Source organism: Salvelinus namaycush, chromosome 39 (assembly GCF_016432855.1).
Source record: "Salvelinus namaycush isolate Seneca chromosome 39, SaNama_1.0, whole genome shotgun sequence".
NCBI classification, from domain to species: Eukaryota; Metazoa; Chordata; class Actinopteri; order Salmoniformes; family Salmonidae; genus Salvelinus; species Salvelinus namaycush.
The window spans coordinates 18525121-18548482 of NC_052345.1; the positions used below are offsets into that span (position 1 = coordinate 18525121).

General features: G+C 43.4%; 1 protein-coding gene across 1 annotated transcript in view; it reads left to right on the forward strand.

Moving 5' to 3' along the window:
• Positions 1 to 23362, forward strand: part of LOC120032978 (nidogen-1-like) — a 69543-nt gene that overhangs the window by 33390 nt on the left and 12791 nt on the right. Inside the window, exons 8-15 of the mRNA XM_038979253.1 lie at positions 159 to 392; positions 8662 to 8799; positions 9665 to 9793; positions 10136 to 10279; positions 15364 to 15492; positions 18088 to 18324; positions 18768 to 18934; positions 19898 to 20024. Coding sequence (XP_038835181.1) covers positions 159 to 392; positions 8662 to 8799; positions 9665 to 9793; positions 10136 to 10279; positions 15364 to 15492; positions 18088 to 18324; positions 18768 to 18934; positions 19898 to 20024 — 1305 coding nt within the window. The remainder of the gene's footprint in view (positions 1 to 158; positions 393 to 8661; positions 8800 to 9664; positions 9794 to 10135; positions 10280 to 15363; positions 15493 to 18087; positions 18325 to 18767; positions 18935 to 19897; positions 20025 to 23362) is intronic.

Here is a 23362-nt window from a genome sequence, read left to right on the forward strand (position 1 = left end):
AAATTTAAATCAATTCGAAATCAAATCAAAATCAAAATCAAATCCCACTTTGTAACGCAACAAAATGTGAAAAAAAGCCAAGGGTGGTGAATACTTATGATACCAACTGTATATGGATGTTCAATGTAGTAACACTCCATTTTCCATATTCTCTTCAGTGATCACCTCCTCCTCCAACCGCGACTACACTGTGAGCCTACCGGATGGCAGTGTCCAGACCAAGACCTACCAGTGGCGTCAGACCATCACCTACCAGAGCTGTCCCAATGACGAGGAGGTCAGGGCCGTGCAGTCTACCCAGCAGCTCAGCGTCGACCAGATCTTCGTCATGTACGACTCGGGCAACCAGCTGATCCGCTACGCTATGAGCAACAAGATCGGCTCCATCCACAGTGAGTAGAGCCCCTTGTGTTACAGCTAATCTTTGTTCATGTTCTCCTATAATGTTATGCTAACCTTGTGCTTATGTTCTGCTAGTTGTGTTCACATTCTTCTAATGTTCCGCTAATGTTCTGCTAGTTGTGTTAACCTTCTGCTAATGTTCTGCTAATGTTCTGGTAACCCTCTGCTAACAGGATTGGGCCCATCCTCAGTGAGTGTAGCCTATCATTTAGATACTGATAATCTTCAGCTAAAGTTGTGCTAATGTTCTGCTACCTTTCTGCTAAATTTCCCGCTACATAAATCATCAAGGAACTCACCAGGTACAACCCTAAATCTGTAAACATGGGCACCCTCATAGATATTATCCTGACCAACTTGCCCTCCAAATACACCTCTGCTGTTTTCAATCAGGATCTCAGCGATCACTGCCTCATTGCCTGCATCCGCTATGGGTCCGCGGTCATACGACCACCCCTCATCACTGTCAAACGCTCCCTGAAACACTTCTAATCGACCTGGCCCGGGTATCCTGGAAGGATATTGACCTCATCCCGTCAGTTGAGGATGCCTGGTCGTTCTTTAAAAGTAATTTCCTCACCATCTTAAATAAGCATGCCCCTTTCAAAAAATGTAGAACTAAGAACAGATATAGCACTTGGTTCACTCCAGACCTGACTGCCCTCAACCAGCACAAAAACATCCTGTGGCGGACTGCAATAGCATCGAATAGTCCTTGCGATATGCAACTGTCCAGGGAAGTCAGGAACCAATACACGCAGTCAGTCAGGAAAGCAAAGGCTAGCTTTTTCAAACAGAAATTTGCATCCTGTAGCTCTAACTCCAAAACGTTTTGGGACACTGTAAAGTCCATGGAGAACAAGAGCACCTCCTCCCAGCTGCCCATTGAGGCTAGGTAACACGGTCACCACCGATAAATCCATGATAAACGAAAATTTCAATAAGCATTTCTCTACGGCTGGCCATGCTTTCCTCCTGGCTACCCCAACCCCGGCCAACAGCTCCACCCCCCCCCCCCCCCCCTCTCCCCGTACAATTCAGCTGGGCTAGACAATCTGGACCCTCGCTTTCTAAAACTATCCGCCGCCATTGTAGCAACCCCTATTACAAGTCTGTTCAACCTCTCTTTTGTATCGTCCGAGATCCCTAAAGATTGGAAAGCTGCCGCGGTCATCCCCCTATTCAAAGGGGGTGACACTCTAGACCCAAGCTGTTACAGACCTATATCCATCCTGCCCGGCCTCTCTAAAGTCTTCGAAAGCCAAGTTAATAAACAGATCACTGACCATTTCGAATCCCACCGTACCTTCTCCGCTGTGCAATTCGGTTTCCGAGCTGGTCACGGGTGCACCTCAGCCACGCTCAAGGTACTAAATGCTATCATAAACGCCATCGATAAAAGACAGTACTGTGCAGCCGTCTTCATCGACCTGGCCAAGGCTTTCGACTGTGTCAATCACCGTATTCTTATCGGCAGACTCAATAGCCTTGGTTTCTCAAATGACTGCCTCGCCTGGTTCACCAACTACTTCGCAGACAGAGTTCAGTGTGTCAAATCGGAGGGCCTGTTGTCCGGACCTCTGGCAGTCTCTATGGGGGTACCACAGGGTTAAATTCTCGGGCCGACTCTTTTCTCTGTATATATCAATGATGTCGCTCTTGCTCTCTACGCAGACGACACCATTCTGTATACATCTGGCCCTTCTTTGGACACTGTGTTAACTAACCTCCAAACGAGCTTCAATGCCATACAACACTCCTTCCGTGGCCTCCAACTGCTCTTAAACGCTAGTAAAACCAAATGCATGCTTTTCAACTGTTCGCTGCCCGCACCTGCCCGCCCGACTAGCATCACTACCATGGACGGTTCTGACCTAGAATATGTGGACAACTACAAATACCTAGGTGTCTGGCTAGACTGTAAACTCTCCTTCCAGACTCATATTAGACATCTCCAATCCAAAATCAAATCTAGAATCGGCTTTCTATTTCGCAACAAAGCCTCCTTCACTCACGCCGCCAAACTTACCCTAGTAAAACTGACTATTCTACCGATCCACGACTTCGGCGATGTCATCTACAAAATAGCTTCCAACACTCTACTCAGCAAACTGGATGCAGTCTATCACAGTGCCATCCGTTTTGTTACCAAAGCTCCTTATACCACCCACCACTGCGACCTGTATGCTCTAGTCGGCTGGCCCTCACTACATATTCGTCGCCAGACCCACTGGCTCCAGGTCATCTATAAGTCTATGCTAGGTAAAGCTCCGCCTTATCTCAGCTCACTGGTCACGATAACAACACCCAACCATAGCACGCGCTCCAGCAGGTATATCTCAATGGTCATCCCCAAAGCCAACACCTACTTGGGCCGCTTTTGCTTCCAGTTCTCTGCTGCCAGTGACCGGAACGAATTGCATAAATCGCTGAAGCTGGAGACTTATATTTCCCTCACTAACTTTAAACATCAGCTATCTGAGCATCTACCGATCGCTGCAGCTGTCCATAGTCCATCTGTAAATAGCCCACCCAATCTACCTACCTCATCCCCATATTGTTTTTATTTACTTTTCTGCTCTTTTGCACCAGTCTCTCTACTTGCACATCATCATCTGCTCATTTATCACTCCAGTGTTAATCTAATAAATTGTAATTACTTTGCTACTATGGCCTATTTATTGCCTTACCACCTCACGCCATTTGCACACACTGTATATAGACTACTGTATATAGACTTTCTTTTTTTCTATTGTGTTATTGACTGTATGTTTGTTTATTCCATGTGTAACTATGTGTTGTTGTTTGTGTCGCACTGCTTTGCTTTATCTTGGCCAGGTCGCAGTAGTAAATGAGAACTTGTTCTCAACTAGCTTACCTGGTTAAATAAATGTAAAAAAAAAAATACTGTATGGCTCATCCTCTATGTTTGGCTGGATGTGGCTGTAAGACCGACACCTGATGCTTAAATTTAAATGATGGTGGAAGCCCTGTGTGGATTTGAATAAATGGATTTGTATGATCGATGTTAGTAATGACAGGCAAACAGGAGTACCAAGAAGGACAATCAAGGCAAAATAAAATTGTTGTGGATGAAATCCCAGTCTCCACACAAGACCTGGACGGAGTCTGAGGAGAAAGTGAGAAGAATAATCGATGAAAAGCTGCAGATAGATCAGAAGAAGGTTGAGGTGGAGTGCGCCCACAGGATTGGAAAACCTACCTCTGGCCCAGGTGACAGACCCAGGTCAATAGTGGTAAAGTTCCTGAGGTACAAAGACAAGGTGGTTGTTATGGAGAGGAACCAACATCTTCCTCAATGAGGACTACTCTGAAACTGATCCCAGCTATGAAAGCTGCCAGAGAGCGTGGGGACATTGCGTACATCTGTAACCACAGGCTCATTGTCATCCCACCCAAAAGCCTGGAAGGGGTGAGAGAACCAAGCAGATGGGTTCATAGCCTAACCCCTGCACCCTGATTGACGGCATGCTTTGTTTGTGGTTTCCCATATTATGTCTATCTCTAATAAGCTACCCAGGAAAGGGCAATAAATAGTCCATATTACTACATGCAGCCTAAGAAATATGATTTGTGAAATCAATAACCTGCTAATCTCAGGTAGCATTCATACACTACATGACCAAAAGTATCTGGACACCTGCTCGTCGAACATCCCATTCCAAAATCATGGGCATTAATATGGAGTTGGTCCCACCTTTGCTGTTTTAGCAGCCTCCACTGTTCTGGGAAGGCTTTCCACTAGATGTTGGAACATTGGTGCAGGGACTTGCTTCCATTCAGCCACAAGAGCATTAGTTAGGTCGGGCTCTGATGTTGGCCGATTAGGTCTGGTTCACAGTTGGCGTTCCAATTCATCCCAAATGGGGTTGAGGTCAGGGCTTTGTGCAGGCCAGTCAAGTTATTCCACACCGATCTCGACAAACCATTTCTGTATGGACCTCGCTTTGTCCACAAGAGCATTGTCATGCTGAAACAGGAAAGGGCCTTACCCAAATTGTTGCCACGAAGTTGGAAGCACAGAATCGTCTAGAAGGTCATTGTGTGCTGTAGCGTTAATAGTTCACTTCACTGGAACTAAGGGGCCTAGCCCAAACCATGAAAAACAGCCCCAGACCATTATTCCTCCTCCAGCAAACTTTAAAGTTGGCACTATGCATTCAGGCAGGTAGCGTTCTCCTTCTCCTGACATCCGCCAAATATAGATTTGTCCGTCGGACTGCCAGATGGTGAAGCATGACTAATCACTCCAGAGAAAGCATTTCCACTGCTCCAGAGTCCAATGGCGTCGGGCTTTACACCACTCCAGCCGACGCTTGGCATTGCGCGATCTTAGGCTTGTGTGCGGCTGTTCGGCCATGGAAACCCATTTCATGAAGCTCCCGACAAACAGTTATTGTGCTGACGTTGCTTCCAGAGGCAGTTTGGAACTTGGTTGTGAGTGTTGCAACCGAGTACAGACAATTTTTATGCGCTGCACACTTCAGCACTTTAGTAGTCCCATTCTGTGAGCTTGTGTGGCTTACCACTTCACAACTGAGCCGTTGTTGCTTCTAGACGTTTCCACTTCACAATAACAGCACTTACAGTTGACCGGGGCAGCTCTAGCAGGGCAGAAATTTGACGAACACGGTGGTATCCTTTGACTGTGCCAAGTTGAAAGTCTGGTGTGGCTGAAATACACAAATCCACTAATTTGAAGGAGTGTCCACATACTTTTGTTTACATAGTGTATATTAGCTATCACTTAGACTCACTTAGTTAATTCATTTGTCAACACAGCAGCAGCAATACAGGGATATTAATATCCATAGGACAGACAGGAATAAATATAGGGGAGGTGTCTCTGTATACAGTGCATTCGGAAAGTATTCAGACTCCTACCCTTTTTCCACATTTTGTTATGTTACAGCCTTATTCTAAAAGAGATTTAAATGTTTTCCTCATCAATCTACATACAATACCCAATAATGACAAAGTGAAAACAAGTTTAGAAATGTTTGTAAATGTATTAAAACAAAAAAACAGAAATACTTTATTTACATAAGTATTCAGACCCTTTGCTATGAGACTCAAAATTAAGCTCAGGTGCATTATGCTTCCATTGATCATCCTTGAGATTGGATATGATTTGGAAAGGCACACAACTGTCTATATAAGATCCCACAGTTGACAGTGCATGTCAGGGCAAAAACCAAGCCATGAGGTTGAAGGAATTGTCCGTAGAGCTCCAAGACCGGATTGTGTCAAGGCACAGATCTGGGAAGGGTAGCAAAACATTTCTGCAGCATTGAAGGTCCCCAAGAACACAGTGGACTACATCATTCTTAAATGGAAGAAGCCTGGAACCACCAAGATTCTTCCTAGAGCTGGCCGCCCGGCCAAACTGAGCAATCAGGGGAGAAGGGCCTTGTAAGGGAGGTGACCAAGAACCCGAAGGTCACTCTGTCAGAGCTCCAGAGTTCCTCTGTGGAGATGGGAGAACCTTCCAGAATGACAACCATCTCTGCAGCACTCCACCAATCAGGCCTTTATGGTAGATTGGGCAGATGGAAGCCAGTTCTCAGTAAAAGGCACATGACAGCACGCTTGGAGTTTGCCAAAAGGCACCTACTCTCAGACCATGAGAAACAAGATTCTCTGGTCTGATGAAACCAAGATTGAACTCTTTGGCCTGAATGCCAAGCATCACGCCTGGAGGAAACCTGGCACCAACCCTACGGTGAAGCACTGTGGTGGCAGCATCATGCTGTGGGGATGTTTTTCAGCGGTAGGGACTGGGAAACTAGTCAGGATCGAGGGAAAGATGAACGGATCAAAGTACAGAGAGATCCTTGATGAAAACCTGCTCCAAGCACTCAGGACCTCAGACTGGGACAAATGTTCACCTTCCAACAGGACAACGATCCTAAGCACACAGCCAAGACAATGCAGGAGTGGCTTCAGGACAAGTCTCTGAATGTCTTTGAGTGGCCCAGCCAGAGTCCGGACTTGAACCTGATCGAATATCTCTGGAGACCTGAAAATAGCATGGCAGAAACTCCCCAAATATAGGTGTGTCAAGCTTGTAGCGCCATACCCAAGAAGACTCAAGGCTGTAATCGCTGCCAAAGGTGCTTCAACAAAGTACTGAGTAAAGGGTCTGAATACTTATGTAAATGTGATATTTCATTTTTTTTAATACATTTGCAAACAAATCTATCAATATGTTTTTGCTTTGTCATTATGTGGTATTGTGTGTCGATTGATGAGGGATTTTTATGAGGGGTAACGTAACAAAATGTGGAAAAAGTCAAGGGGTCTGAATACTTTCCGAATGCACTTTATGTTCAGAGCCAAATTCCAGTGAAGCTCAGAGAGGATGTCTTTCCTAAAGTTGTTCTAGTGTTGTGGTTGCAGTTTCACCCGCCTCATCTAAAGCCTCTTCTTTTGGGGTGCTGCTATTGGCCACCAAGTGCTAACATTATCCGGATAATATGTGTGCAATGCTTGATAGCGTATATGATGTTAACAGAGAGGTCTATTTCCGGGTGACCTAAAAAATATCGGTTTTCATCAAGTTGTCCACTCAAGAAGAAACTGCTTACTGTAACCAATGCCTGTAATCTGCTTCAGGTTATTAATCAAGCTACCAGGGTGTTTACAAACAGTACAGAAACTACTGTATATCACCCACGTGTATTGATTATATTTTTGTAATGCTGCAGAACTTTGTGCTAAAGGTGCATCCACACCCATTGGATGTAGTGACCACGATAAAATAGCTGTCTCCAGAAAAGCTGAAGTTCCAAGGCAGGGCCTAACATAGTGTTTAAGAGATCATACAACATTTTTGTAGTGATTCCTATGCTGAAGATGTAAAGAAGATTGATTGGTCAAATGTGTATGAAAGTGTATTCTTATTTTGTGACTGGTGGATGCTGCTGTGTGAAGGCATGCAAAACATGCCTTCACTGGAAGAATTGTAGCCTTTCCATTGTCGTTATCGTTGCACTTGCATTCAGTAGCATCTATGAATCACATTATTATTATGACACGTGTTGACGTCAAACGGGAAAACCAAAGACACCGGTGGTTCCTAATGATTCTTGCTGGTGTTTACAGGACAGCTGGTTCTAAGAGACTAGGATCAGGACCTGCGATTGTAACAGTATACATTTTCCCAACAGATTCTTCTGTCTCTACTCATACGTGTGTCTTCTTTAGACATCTGGGGGTTGTTGTTACCACTCATTTGTTGTCTCAATGGACCCTCGTATTACATACATTTCTCGTCAAGAGCATTTGAATTCCTGACTATACACAGTATGGAATGTCGAGCCAAAAGAATAGTAATTATCTGTTGAGTAACATTATCTGTAGGTAAACCAAAACCTTGATTTGTTGTATTTCCTCAGCTGGCCTTTCAAAGACACCCAAATCCTTGACAGGGTAAAGGTTAACGGCTAAGGTAAACAAGGGGCCGTGCGTCAGTTCACACAAGGTTATTTACTGCAGGTAGGAGGTGTAAGAAGAAGGAGGAGAGTGGAGGAGGGGGAGAGGAAGGCACCGGGAGAGGGGTGAAGGTACATATGCGGGTGGCGGTCAGGGGGCCGGGGGTAGGTTATGCAAGCAAACTTGACCCAGCTGGAGCTTATTGGCAAAAGTGTAACATCTGTGCCGAGTGTCCTGTGAGGACGCAATGGGGTCTGGAGGAGCAGGGACTTCAAACATGCCCCCCATCCCCAATAAGCAGTTGTCTGATAAGCGGTCTGCATGTCCCTTCTAACTGCCAGGAGAGGTGTCTTACATGCCTGTGTCATCAAAACTGAGACATTGTGTGTTTGTGTGTGTGATGTCACAACATCTTGTCCAGATATTCCACAGCGTAAGCCATTTCCAACAATAACTAACGTGAGGGTTACTAGGAATCTATTCATTTCAGGTTCTAGTACTATACTGTGGCTTTTCAGACTGAAGTATCCAAAGACTGAAGTAACTCCAAAGTAGAACTCCCCTGATCCCTTGATTTACAAAATCCATAATCTGAAAACAGCCACACAAAAGCCTTACTGAAGGACTACATGTAGCCTATAACTGAATTGCTGTTTGTCCAACCAATTGTTTACTGCAACTATTTTGCTTAAATTCTAGCTATAACATCAGAACTAACCCTGAACTAGGCATTGATGGCATCACCCACTATCACAGATCCCATTGCTGCCCCTCAAGAGAGTGGACGTTTGTTTTGATTGACAGGTGGTCCACCAGAGCAGAACCCATGTTTCACCGGCAGACACGGCTGCGACACCAACGCCGCCTGCAGACCCGAAGAAGGCATCCAGTTCACCTGCGAGTGTTCCACTGGTTTCACTGGGGACGGACGTCAATGCTATGGTAGGGGCCCTGCACACTATACACATCAGCTTAAACCTACACCAGCTGATGCATAAGGGACATGGGGAATAGTCTATTGAAGTTTGGGTTATACTTTATTTAACCTATTTACCTGGAAATTCATTAAAGAATGCGTGGTAATAACTTTATTACTTTATTATTTAATAAACTTATCGGTTTCATGGGGATTCTTTGAAATAAAGAGTACTTTATTTCCTTAAACAATTTCAGTAGCAGAGCATACCAATTGTAGCAATTTTTTTGAATAAATACTAGCTGTAATAGGACTAAAAGTGAAGTTTCCCTAGACATTGATCTTTGGTCAGTTTAGCAATTTCCCCACTAAGGATTGGGGGAAGGTTAGGATTGGGCGAGCTGATCCTAGATCTGTACATTTGGTGTGAAAACAGCTCATTACTTCATGACTGATCTTCATAAAATAGGTAGTATTAGTAAGATGGCATCTTCATAGTAGTGGGGATGATATTACATTTGGCTTATTTTGCACTTTCTAAGAACTCAGAGACGCTTTACCACCCAAAGAGATAAGCAAGTACTACAGGACCGAGACAGACTGTAGCATAGGAAAACAAGCAATGTCATCAGAAATGCCCCATCACTAATAATTCATATTATTAATATACTGTAATGTACAGTATGTTGTTACATATACTACAAATTACACAAATTATCACGTTAAATAATTTATTACAAATATGCAATGAAATAATGTCATTATTATTATGGCTGTTGATATGCCTTGCAGTAAACATTCATCTGGTGCAACAGAATTGCTCTTATGGATACAAATAAAGTTGTTTGAATTGAGTTGAGTTGAATTGAATTGAATGTGTTCATTTTGTAGACATTGACGAGTGCAGAGAGATGCCAGAGATCTGTGGTTCTCACGCCATATGCAACAACCAACCGGGAACATTCCGCTGCGAGTGTATGGACGGTTTCCAGTTCGCCAGCGATGGCAAGACCTGTGTCGGTATGTAGTGCTGAAAAAGCGTGTTTGCAGCTGTGTTATTGTTTGGATGACCTCCAATATAACTCTGTTGCTTAACTTAATACACGCTCTAAATACAGTAACCTTTTACAGATTGTTTCATAGCATCTATATATTAATCTTAAACTCAAATGTAAGAGTTTCTATGCTATTTCAGTCTATTCATCTGTTGTTTTCATTAGTCTATCAAACCGTCTACTGAGAACTTTCTCACATTTGCTACTCATTTTTATGGTTTTAGTTTAATCAAACTAAGGATTCAGGGTATTCCTGTCTCCACCAAGTCTAAAATCTGCCTCTCCCTTTCCCCCCTATCCTTTGTAGAAGTGGACCGTCCCATAGACCACTGCCAGAGGGGTACCAATAACTGCGACATCCCAGAGAGGGCACGTTGTAGCTACACGGGGGCGTCTGCCTATATCTGCTCCTGTCTGTCCGGCTTTGTGGGTGATGGTTATACTTGCCAGGGTAGGGTGACACTTTAAATCAAATCAAATGATTTATATAGCCCTTCTTACATCAGCTGATATATCAAAGTGCTGTACAGAAACCCAGCCTAAAACCCCAAACAGCAAGCAATGCAGGTGTAGAAGCACTGTGTGTGTGTGTGTGTGTGTGTGTGTGTGTGTGTGTGTGTGTGTGTGTGTGTTCGTTTAACTGTTCTTATGGGAACCAGAAGTCCAAAACAAAAATTTTACCTACTGGGGATTTTGTTGGTCTCCGCAAGGTCAAATGCTATTTCTAGGCGGTTTAGGGTTAAGGTTAGAATTAGTGTTAGGGTTAGAATTAGGGTTAGGCATTAGGGTTAGGTTTACATGCTGACCAAACCACTCGCGCGCGTGGTGATTTTGTACCCCCACACCAGACACGATCAGGACACGCAGGTTGAAATATCAAAACAAACTCTGAACTAATTATATTAATTTGGGGACAGGAGCGAAAAGCATTAAACGTTTATGGCAATTTAGCTAGCTTGCTGTTGCTAGCTCATTTGTCCTGGGATATAAACATTGGGTTGTTATTTTACCTGAAATGCACAAGGTCCTCAACTCCGACAATTAATCCACAGATAAAACGGTAAACCGAATTAGTTTCTCGTCATCTCTCCTCTTTCCTTCAGGCTTCTTATTATTATTTTGGACTTAATATGGCGGTTGGCAACCAACTTCACAGTATTACTACAACCTTCTGGAGTGTGGACCTAAATTCATCTTTCAATCACCCATGTGGGTATATGCTCCTAAAAACCTATGAGGAGATGGGAGAGGCCAACTTGCAGCGTGATGAGCATCACAAATAGAACCGATTTCTATTGTAGCGCATGGCCACACAGACTGACACCCGCGAGCAGTGTGGGTGCAATGGTTGAATAACATGCATGTGTAAGATTTTGAATGGGACTGAATTGTGTGTCCCCACAAGGTTAGCTGTACAAGTGTGTGTGTGCAGTGTGTGCGTGCTGTGTGTGTGTGCGTGCGTGCGCATGGTGTTCTCTGAGGTTGAAGCACTTTTTAAAATCTTAACTAATGAAATTAATTAAATGATCTGAACTCACTCACAGCAACAATATTTATTTGTCATCAGGTGATATGTCTAGACCTTTTTTACATGTTTTATTTATTTGTTATAATTATTTTAGGGGGTAAATAATATTGCAGATAGATTGTAGCTTCCATCAACGTTATTGTCTGCATCATTTCCAATCCCCCGTATATTTTGTCGGAAGTTTACATACACCTTAGCCAACTACATTTAAACTGAGTTTTTCACAATTCCTGACATTTAATCCTCGTAAAAATTCCCTGTTTTAGGTCAGTTAGGATCACCACTTTATTTTAAGAATGTGAAATGTCAGATTAATAGTTGAGAGAATGATTTATTTCAGCTTTTATTTCTTTCATCACATTCCCAGTGGGTCAGAAGTTTACATACACTCAATTAGTATTTGGTAGCATTGCCTTTAAATTGTTTAACGTGGGTGAAACGTTTCGGGTAGTCTTCCACAAGCTTCCCACAATAAGTTGGGTGAATTTTGGACCATTCCTCCTGACAGAGCTGGTGTAACTGAGTCAGGTTTATTAGGCCTCCTTGCTCGCAGACGCTTTTTCAGTTCTGCCCACAAATTTTCAAATGGGACTGAGGTCAGGGCTTTGTGATGGCCACTCCAATACCTTGACTTTGTTGTCCTTAAGCCATTTTGCCACAACTTTGGAAGTATGCTTGGGGTTAATGTCCATTTGAAAACCGATTTGCTACCAAGCTTTAACTTCCTAACTGATGTCTTGAGATGTTGCTTCAATATATCCACATATTTTTCCTCCCTCATGATGTCAGCTATTTTGTGAAGTGCACCAGTCCCTCCTGCAGCAAAGCACCCCCACAACATGATGATGCCACCCCTGTGCTCCCCCTTTTTCCTCCAAACATATCGATGGTCATAATGGCCAACAGTTCTATTTTTGTTTCATCAGACCAGAGGACATTTCTCCAAAAAGTATGATCTTTGTCCCCATGTACAGTTGCAAACCGTAGTCTGGCTTTTTTATGGCGGTTTTGGAGCAGTGGCTTCTTCCTTGCTGAGCGGCCTTTCAGGTTATGTCGATATAGGACTCGTTTTATTGTGGATATAGATACTTTTGTACCTGTTTCCTCCAGCATCTTCACAAGGTCCTTTGCTGTTGTTCTGGGATTGATTTGCACTTTACGCACCAAAGTACATTCATCTCTAGGAGACAGAGCGCGTCTCCTTCCTGAGCGGTATGACGGCTGCGTGGTCCCATGGTGTTTATATTTGCGTACTACTGTTTGTACAGATTAACGTGGTACCTTCAGCCGTTTGGAAATTGCTCTCAAGGATGAACCAGACTTGTGGAGGCATTTGATAAAGTACGATTGGAGTTTATATATAAATGCCTGGAATATTTCAATTTTGGAGAATCTCTTATAAAACAGGGTTAAGGTTATGTATAGTAAACCTAGCTGTAAAAGAGTAAATAATGGCTACGTCTCAGAAAGTTTTAAACTGTCAAGAGGAGTAAAACAAGGTTGTCCACTATCGGCATATCTATTTATTATTGCCATTGAAATGTTAGCTGTTAAAATCAGATCCAACAATAATATCAAGAGCCAGCTGAGGCATCCCCGGTTGCTCCGGTAGCGGCAACCAGACCCGACGTCACCTACACTAACAAAATACAAAAAATACTTCCCTTTGGTGAGGCGCTATTCTCTAACGTGTACGCATGTTTAGGGAGTGAATTTAATAAGAAATAATACATAGAATCAAACAAGAAACACGAGTAGCGTGCAGACATGAAACAATGGAACAGAAACAATGATGCCTAGGGAAAGAACCAAAGGGAGTGACATATATTGGGAAGGTAATCAGGCAGGTGATTGAGTCCAGGTGAGTCTGATGAGGTGCTGATGCACGTAATGATGGTGACAGGTGTGCGTAATAAGGACAGCCTGGTGACCTCAAGTGCCGGAGAGGGAGTATATGTGACAATATATTATATATTTGAGATTCTTCAAAGCAGCCACCCTTTGCCTTGATGACAGCTTTTATTATTTCTCAATTTGCATTATATATTGCTATTAAAATATATATATATAAAAATCCAGCATATCTTAATTTCCATAATTAACAAATAACATGCGTAATAATGTAGGCAGTTCATGCAAAGGATTGTTACCTATAACCAGGATTGTTACCTATAACCAGGATTGTTACCTATAACCAGGATTGTTACCTATAACCAGGATTGTTACCTATAACCAGGATTGTTACCTATAACCAGGATTGTTACCTATAACCAGGATTGTTACCTATAACCAGGATTGTTACCTATAACCAGGATTGTTACCTATAACTAGGTGTGTTACCTAAAACCAGGATTGTTACCTATAACTAGGTGTGTTACCTAAAACCAGGATTGTTACCTATAACCAGGATTGTTACCTATAACCAGGATTGGTACCTATAACCAGGATTGGTACCTATAACCAGGATTGGTACCTATAACCAGGATAGTTACCTATAACCAGGATTGCCATTACAAAAATGTCATTTTTGGGAAGCAATTATTATTTTAGCAAACCATTATTGTGATTAATCTTATATTGTCCCTTACATCAATACCCCCTAGCAACAGATGGACACACACACACACTCACTCACTCTCTCACTCACTCACTCACTCTCTCTCTCACTCACTCTCTCACTCACTCACTCACTCACTCACTCACTCACTCACTCACTCACTCACTCACTCACTCACTCACTCACTCACTCACTCACTCACTCACTCACTCACTCACTCACTCACTCACTCACTCACTCAACCCCTTTCCACCACAAACAACCATAAGCTCAGATGCTCAACAGTTGTTCCTTCCCTGAGCCCAACTCAAGAAAGGACATGATTTACGAACGCATATACAGTTGCAGCTGTTTGAGAAGGCCTGCAAGACTGTGCACAAAAAGGGGAGATTTGATTAACCATTGTCACGTCCTAGGTGATGGAGATCAGATACACCCCCTTCCCCTGAAACACACACACACGCTGGTCCCCCGTTGTGACCATATTCCCAAGCATCTCTGTGCAGTCAAAACTTTGATTATTTTGTGCCACCAGGGCCACAATAATATGTCCCTTCTGTGATTGTCTGAGTAGGACCCCCTCCCCATGGGTTACTTCAGATATGTCTAGACTTGCCTTTGCAGCACTTGTCTAGTTACTAGGCCATATTCGAATAGTATACTTTACTGTCCAACATGAAAAATAAAGTTGTCTTTTGCTTTTCTCAGAACCCCCCCCCCCCCCCCCAGATACACACAAACCCATCAGCTAAACTCTCCACTGGGGTCTCTCTAGTTTGAACCCTCTGAGTCCTTCTCGTTGTAATGCACCTGGGCAGGAAATGCAAACACAACCCGGCCCTACAGCTGGGGAGCTCGTTGGTCATGCGTTTTATTCATCCATCCATCCCTGTATTTCTTATTTTCCCTCGTCCAACGTGACTTGGCCCGCCACCAAACGAAAGCTGTAGGAATTTCCATATCTCCTTGTAGAATTTGTGGATTTGGAGAACTCCTTTTTCATTTGTTGGCCTTAGAGATATACTTCAGAGGTTGGGGTAGTGAGCTGGGTGTGTTACATCCAAGTTGTATCCAAAGAATGGTCTCCCTGTCCCTATCAAACGCTAAGCTTCAAAATGTGTACACAGTACTTTAGTTATGCAGCTATTATGTTTTATTGACTGTTATCTAAAGAATGATGTTTCTTTCCCCATGTAACACCATCACATAACACAGGATGTGACATGTCATGAATGTATGTTTCAGATTTAGATACTTTATATAGGCGTAGTGCAATACCAATACATATGAATGTGTATTTTTTTGTATATTTCCATTGCAGGATTTCATATTCACATTCCTATTGACTGTATATTTCAGCTATATATTTAAATATGTTGATACCTTATTTTCAGTTGAACTTAGCATCTGTGTCCCTATTGTTTCTCATTGACTGTTGTTTCACACACAGACGTTGACGAGTGTGAGCAAGGTCGCTGTCACCGGGACGCCGTCTGTTATAACTCTCAGGGCTCCTTCGCCTGTCAGTGCCACCCTGGTTTCCATGGCGACGGCTTCCAGTGTACTCCCGGCTCCCCGGGTAGGTAACCCCTGTGGTTTTTGGTGTAAATAAATCACCTTTTCAAACCCCAAGTTGTGTGAGAGGAGTTCTTCTTCATTTGGAACCAAACAGAAGTTTGATCCCTGGTCAAGTCATACCAACGACTCTAAAAATGGGTGAATCTGCAGTTCAAACAATAACAAAGTTGTCACCCGGCCAGTGTTTTGGTAAATAGCTCAGGGATGGGACTGGAGAAATGTAACCATTCTCAAATGTATAGACGGAGCTATGGATGCAAGAACTGACCTTCCATGACATCAAAATGATAGTTTTACCCACGTTTTAAAGATATACATTGTTTGTTTACAATTACAATGTTTACAAACATTGGAGTAAAATAAGCTTATATTTTAGGTTCTGATGGGGTACGGCAGTTGAAATAAGTTCATGAGACATTTACAAGTTGTGATGTGTAGATTGGCCCTTTAAGGAAATGGACAGGGTGTGTACGTACATTAAGCTGCCTCATGCTGCAGAAACAGGATATAGGCTCCTACCCTATGGGCCATTTTGTCTCAGACAAGGCTACTGATACTTCTAAGTTAAACAGCAGCCAGAGGCAGTGTAGTCTAAAATGTGCAAAGGGAAGTCATGATACGGCTATGTCCGGAAGTATGTAAATACTGTACATTCAATGGGTACAGTTCAAGCTCTCATCAGCCATCTTCTTCCCCTCAAAATGTTAGGATTCGCCCTAGTTATACTTCTTCTGTCTTAGTTCCAACAGCTGGAACACGTGAAGCTCCTAACTGTATAGTTTGGTTTAGGGGGAGGGGGAGAGTCCAGGCGGCGGAGCGAGACAGATTTGTCATCAAAGGAAAGCAGAATATACCAGAGACGAACTGTTTATATTGAACGTCAACACAAGCCATAGTGGACTTAACAGTATATACAGTGCATTTTACTAATGGAGGTCTGTTCGCTAAGTTGGTGTTGTGTCATCGCCTGGCACAAATAGAAAGTTATTTAATCATGGAACGCTCCCAGCATGGTAGACCGTGGATTGAGGCGAAGGCCGGAACAGAGTGTACAACCATAAGACTGATATAGGACTCCATGAGACTGCGTGCTAAAATATGGAACTGTTAGGGGGAGGGAGGATGGATGAAGGGCGTGTGCGTTTGCTTCGGGGTTCTGAAACTCACTCGGAACTGAGTGTCTGCTGGTTTCTGGTGTGCCTTGACCACATGTCCCCCTCTTCCCTCCCCCCTTGAATGACATTTAAAGGTTGACATTTGACACTGTGCAGCCTTCCTGTTTCCCGGGATGGGTATAACAACACACAGATGTTACGTAGGGAGGATAAAGGAATGGAAAGGGAGGTTGGTGTTGATACATAACGTACAATCCCCATCGAGAAAGACCAACATAGCTGCTCATTCTCCATGCAATTAGGGCCAAAGGCCTGGAACATGTCACATGGATGTGCTTGAATAGAGCCAATGCTTCCACACTCCCGAATACAGACTCCTGGGTTGCGTCCCTAATGGCCTATATATTGCACTACTTTTGGCCAGGTTCAATAGTGCAATTTCGTTGAACATAAAGGTAAAGATGCCCTGGAGTTACAACCAGGAATTTAAACATTTAATAAACAACAACAACTGAAGTAATAGAAAAAAGTATAACTTGCCCCTATTGACTTAGCAACCAATACATTTTCTTTTTGATTCAACTCACCACTGTATGTTTGGGAATGTAGTGTATGTGTATTCAAGTGTTCCATTATTTTTCTATAAGCTGCAGCTTTCATGTCATGTACTGAAGCCTTGGGTTGTTTGTGAGTTGGCATCTTTCTCAGCTGTTACCTCTTTGTTCAAGTCCAATCCAGGTGTCCACTGCATGTATGTACTCCACCACGCTAATTATAGCTTTTTCTCCTCTGCCTCTACAGTTTTGTCATAATTTGTACAACCCGTCTGAAAAGGGGGCATCATTTGGTCCTCCTTTGTCTGAACTTGTACTTGTAGTATACACTGTAGCGTCTGGACCCGGTGAGAGTTGACCTGGTTGTCTTCCTCGCATCTCGACAGTTGACGACCGTCTGACAAAGACTGCTTTGATCTTTGCCTCCTCAGAGACAACCGCTCCCATCGTTGACTAGTTGTCTTTTTTTGGTGGCTTTTGTTGATTGCTGCGGCCAGACGTTGTGCAAAGCGCAGATTGTATGTTGCGGCTGTTTGGGATTGTTATGACTGGTCTGTGGTTAACCGGACAGATACCCTGGGGGTAAGTCTTTCAGTGAGACACTATATTCCAGATGTCACCGTGTCCCCTATGTCTGATTTACGGGACTGCAAAAATTATTCTACATTTAATCATATGCTCATCGGCTCTCTCCTTATTCCATGTTTTCCATATTAGTAGTGGGCAAGTAACTTTAGTTTTGAACTGCCATGTGCCATGTCATACAGTAAGGAGATTATATTTAAACCAAAGCTATACAGCGCTTTAAAATGAAAGAGCAATTTCTTAGAAACCTTTCTAAAAGACATGTAGGATCATTTTTATCTTCTTAATTTCCTCTATTTCTTTTATTAATTCTCTCATGTCATCTTTCTTTTTTTATTCCAGAGCATGAGAAGACGCAGTGCGAGCGAGACAGAGAAAGCATCCAGGTCTCCTCCAACACAGGCTCGTTTTCCTTCTTCCGCCCACGCCCTGCCGTCAGTCAGTACGTTCCTACCTGCGACCAGCATGGTGCCTACGAGCCTACCCAGTGCCACGGTAGCATTGGGCAGTGCTGGTGTGTGGATGGCAATGGTCAGGAGATCCCGAACACTAGAACTGGCCCCGGCCAAAGACCTTTGTGTGAGTGACTGCCTCAAAAGATGGAGGGGGCGATTGGTCATCCTTGGCTTGTACCTTAATATTCATATTCAACATATTCATGCACTCATAGCACTCATGTCTATTCCATTACACTCAACATTTGCACCCGCATGCTAAATAAAAATACATTAGGAACCCACTGGGCACATACTAGTTGAATTAACATTGTTTCCATGTCATTTCAACCAAAAATATATATGTGATGACATTAAATCAACGTGAAAAACTGATTGGATTTACAAAAAGTAATTAAAGTAAAGTAACTTTTAACCTAAATTCAATGGCATGGTTGAATGTTTTGTTGGTTTCACATTTAATTTAGGTTAGTTGAAAACTCAATCATATGCAAATCAAAACTAGACGTTGATAGGACGTCTGTGCCCAGTGGGAAATGACAATGATCCGTTGTCCTCCCTTGACAGGTATTGACCAGGGGGGTCCTCCGATCGGACCCACCACCAGGCCGGATGTCTCTCCTGTGGCCCCAGGGACCCACCTGCTCTTTGCCCAGAGCGGGAAGATCGAGCAAATCCCCCTGGACGGATACAGCATGAACAAAGGGGAGGCCAAAGCCCTGCTGCACCTGCCTGTGAGGCTCCACATTCCCGCACCTCAACTCACCTCACATTATCTCAGTCAGACAGTCAGTCAAGCACTGCACATCACTTGCTACAAGCACTGTGGGAAGTTACTTATTGACTCACAAACTTTAACTCACTCACTCACTCTCTTCTCAAGTGAGTGGTTCACTCTGTCAGTAACTCACTCCTCTGTAAGCCCTGGCCTACTACGCCTTGTCAAGATGGCCGCTCACCAGATGGCCAGAGCTGTCTTCTAAGACCCCCAGTCTTAGGTTGAATGAAAATAGGGGGATTTGATCATCTCTTCCTCGCATGTCAGATGTTTCCTTTAGCCGGACTGAGAGTGCGTTGATGGGTGTTGTGGGTCCACGTACCCACTCTCTGGAATGTCCCAAATGCCACTTGAACAATCTCCTGATTGTGTCGGCCAACCATACTCGTCCTCAGGCTTTTCTTCTTTCTTCTCACTAGCGTGGAATGGTCTGGCAGAACATGTAACTGGACATACAGAGGGATTCCCCATAAATGCTTCAATTGTTTGGCTAACCGCAATCTGCCGTTTTGAAATGTAATGTAACATTGTGTATTTCTTATGTAATTTGGTTGAACCCCATCTGAAATGAGTGGGGCGAGATATTAACATTAACACTAAAGTAATTCCTGTTCTGCTTGCAACATACGTTTGACAATCTTGATAAAAACCATTTATAACATTACTGCAATGCTCTCTTGGTGTAAACAATACATCCTATATTCTGACGCTCGAATGGTTTCCAATTAACAGTTAAGAAGGGAAAACACAAGGACATTTTTTGTTGTTGTACCAGGCCAGCTACACACAATACTATGGTGCAAAGTGCATTGGATAATTGGTCTATTCAATGTGTCAATGTGTTTGTATCGGTCCCGATCTAAATAAACCATTAATCAATAAATCAATAAAACCCTCTGTCTCTATGTGTTGCTCCCAGGACAGAGTGGCGATCGCTGTGGCCTACGACTGTGTGGAGAAGATGGTGTACTGGTCGGACATCACAGGGCCCTCCATCAGTAAGGCCAGCCTGGAGGGAGGAGACACCATCTCTCTTGTCACAACAGGTGAGCAGTACACAGGTCTCAGGCCAGTCTGGACGGCAGAGACACCATCTCTCTCATCACAACAGGTGAGCAGTACACAGGTCTCAGATCAGTCTGGAGGGATGAGACGGCTTCTCTCTCATCACAACAGGTGAGCAGTACACAGGTCTCAGGTCAGCCTGGAGGGAGGAGACACCATCTCTCTCGTCACAACCGCTTTAGTACACAGGTCTCAGGCCAGTCTGGAGGGAGGAGACACAATCTCTCTCGTCACAACAGGTGAGCGGTACACTGGTCTGAGATCAGCTCAAACCTAGCTAGCCTGGTCCATGAAACGCATCAAGAACGATAATAGTTAACTTTTCATTTATCATATTTTAATTCTCATGGATTTCTCATAATTTACTTATATACACATGTAAAGCCGTTATAAAGGCTTATTCATGAAAGATAGTACAACGTGTAAACAAAAACAAAAGTTCCATCAATTTCATCTTTTGACGTGTGAAACAACACGGACAAATGACGGATTGTGATCCATTGTCTTGGTAGTCTTTCAATGTACACTATATATCCAAAAGTATGTGGGCACCAATTCAAATTAGTGGATTTGGCTATTTCAGCCACACCCGTTGCTGACAGGTGTATAAAATCGGGCATACAGCCATGCAATCTCCATAGACAAACATTGCCGGTAGAATGGCATTACTGAAGAGCTAAGTGACTTTCAACGTGGCACCGTCATAGGATGCCACCTTTCTAACAGTGATGGAAAAAGTACCCAACTATCATACTTGGGTAAAAGTAAAGATACCTTAATAGAAAATGACTCAAGTAAAAGTAAAAGTCACCCAGTAAAATTATACTTGAGTAAAAGTCTAAAAGTATTTGGTTTAAAATATACTTAAGTATCAAAACTAAATGTATAAATAATTTCAAATTCCTTATATTGAGCAAACCAGATGGCACCATTTTCTTGTTTTTTAAATTTACGTAAAGTCACAGGCACACTCCAACATTCAGACATAATTTACAAACGAAGCACGTTGGTTTATTGTGTCCGCCAGATCAGAGGCAATAGGGATGACCAGGGACGTTCGGTTGATAAGTGCGTGAATTTGACTATTTCCCTGTCCTGCTAAGCATTCAAAATGTAACGAGTACTTTTGGGTGTCAAGGAAAATGTATGGAGTAAAAAGTACAATATTTTCTTAAGGAATGTACTGAAGTAAAAGTAGTCAAAAATATACAAAGTAAAGTACAGATACCCCCCAAAATGACTTAAGTAGTACTTAAAATTATTTTTCCTTAAGTACTTTACACCACTGCTTTCCAACAAGTAAGTCAAATTTCTGCCCTGCTAGAGCTGCCCCGGTCAGCTCTAGTAATAACAATGGCTAAGCTGCAAAGTGGTAGGCCACACAAGCTCACAGAACGGGAACGCCAAGTGCTGAAGCACATTGCATGTAACACTCACTACCAAGTTCCAAACTGCCTCTGGAAGCAACGTCAGCACAATAACTGTTCGTTAAGGACCTTCAAGAAATGGGTTTCCATGGCCGAGCAGCTGCACACAAGCCTAAGATCACCATGCGCAATGCCAAGCGTCGGCTGGAGTGGTGTAAAGCTCGCCGCCATTGGACTCTGGAGCAGTGAAAATGCTTTCTCTGGAGTGAGGAATCATTCTTCACCATCTGGCAGTCCGACGGAATGTATAGTGTATAGTATAGTGCCAACTGTAAAGTTTGGTGGAGGAGGAATAATGGTCTGGGGCTGTTTTTCATGGTTCAGGTTAGGCCCCTTAGTTCCAGTGAAGCATACAAGAGCATACAATGGCATGCTAGACGAATCTGTGCTTCCAACTTTGTGGCAACAGTTTGGGGAAGGCCCTTTCCTGTTTCAGCATGACAATGCCCCCATGCACAGAGAATGGTGCTAGTAAAACTAAATGCTAGTAAAACTAAGTGCATGCTCTTCAACTGCCCGCACCCTCCCGCCCGACTAGCATAACGACTCTGGACGGTTCTGACATAGAATATGTGGACAACTACAAATACCTAGGTGTCTGGTTAGACTGTAAACTCTCCTTCCAGACTCACATTAAGCATCTCCAATCCAAAATTAAATCTAAAATCAGATTCCTATTTCACAACAAAGCTGTCACGAATCCCGCCGAAGATGGTGCCTCTTCCTGTTCGGGCGGCGCTCGGCGGTCGTCGTCACCGGCCTACTAGCTGCCATCGATTCCCTTCTTTTTGTTTCTGTTTGTTTGGGCTGATTGGGTGCACCTGTTTTGAGTTTAGTTTGGTGGGTAGGCTATTTAAGGGCAGTAGGCCCGCCGGCTTTTGTGCGGGCTTGTTTTCTGTTATTTGGTGTTGGTGTTTAGGTGGAAGCTATTTTCTGGACACTTTAGTCCTGTGTGTTTGGACTGGGATTTTCATGCGCCCGTTGTGTTTGGGCATGACCGTTGTTACTGTCAACAGGAATAAAAATCCACGTCCTGAACTAACCTGCTCTCTGCGCTTGACTCCTCCACCCAGTACTCCTAGAAGCTCTGACAAAAGCCTCCTTCACTCATGCTGCCAAACATACCCTCGTAAAACTGACTATCCTACCGATCCTTGACTTCGGCGATGTCATTTACAAAATAGCCCCCACACTCTACTCTGCAAACTGGATGTAGTCTATCACAGTGCCATCCGTTTTATCACCAAAGCCCCATATACCACCCACCACTGCGACCTTATATGCTCTCGTTGGCTGGCCCTCACTACATATTCGTCACCAAACTCACTGGCTCCAGGTCATCTATAAGTCTCTGCTAGGTAAAGCCCCGCCTTATCTCAGCTCACTGGTCACCATAGCAACACCCACCCGTAGCACGCGCTCCAGCAGGTATATTGCACTGGTCATCCCCAAAGCCAACACTTCCTTTGGCTGCCTTTCCTTACAGTTCTCTGCTGACTGGAACGAATTGCAAAAATCTCTGAAGCTGGAGTCTTATATCTCCCTCTCTAACTTTAAGCATCAGCTGTCTGAGCAGCTTACCGATCACTGTACCTGTACAAAGCCAATCTGTAAATAGCCCACCCGACTACCTCATCCCCATATTATTACTTACCCTCTTGCTCTTTTGCACCACAGTATCTCTACTTGCACAGCATCATCTGCACATCTATCACTCCAGTATTAATGCTAAATTGTAATTATTTTTGCCTCTAGGGCTTATTTATTACCTACCTCCCTACTCTTCTACATTTGCACACACTGTACATAGATTTTTCTATTTTTCTTTTCTTTTGTGTTATTGACTGTATGTTTCTTTATGTGTAACTCTGTGTTGTTGTTTTTGTCGCACT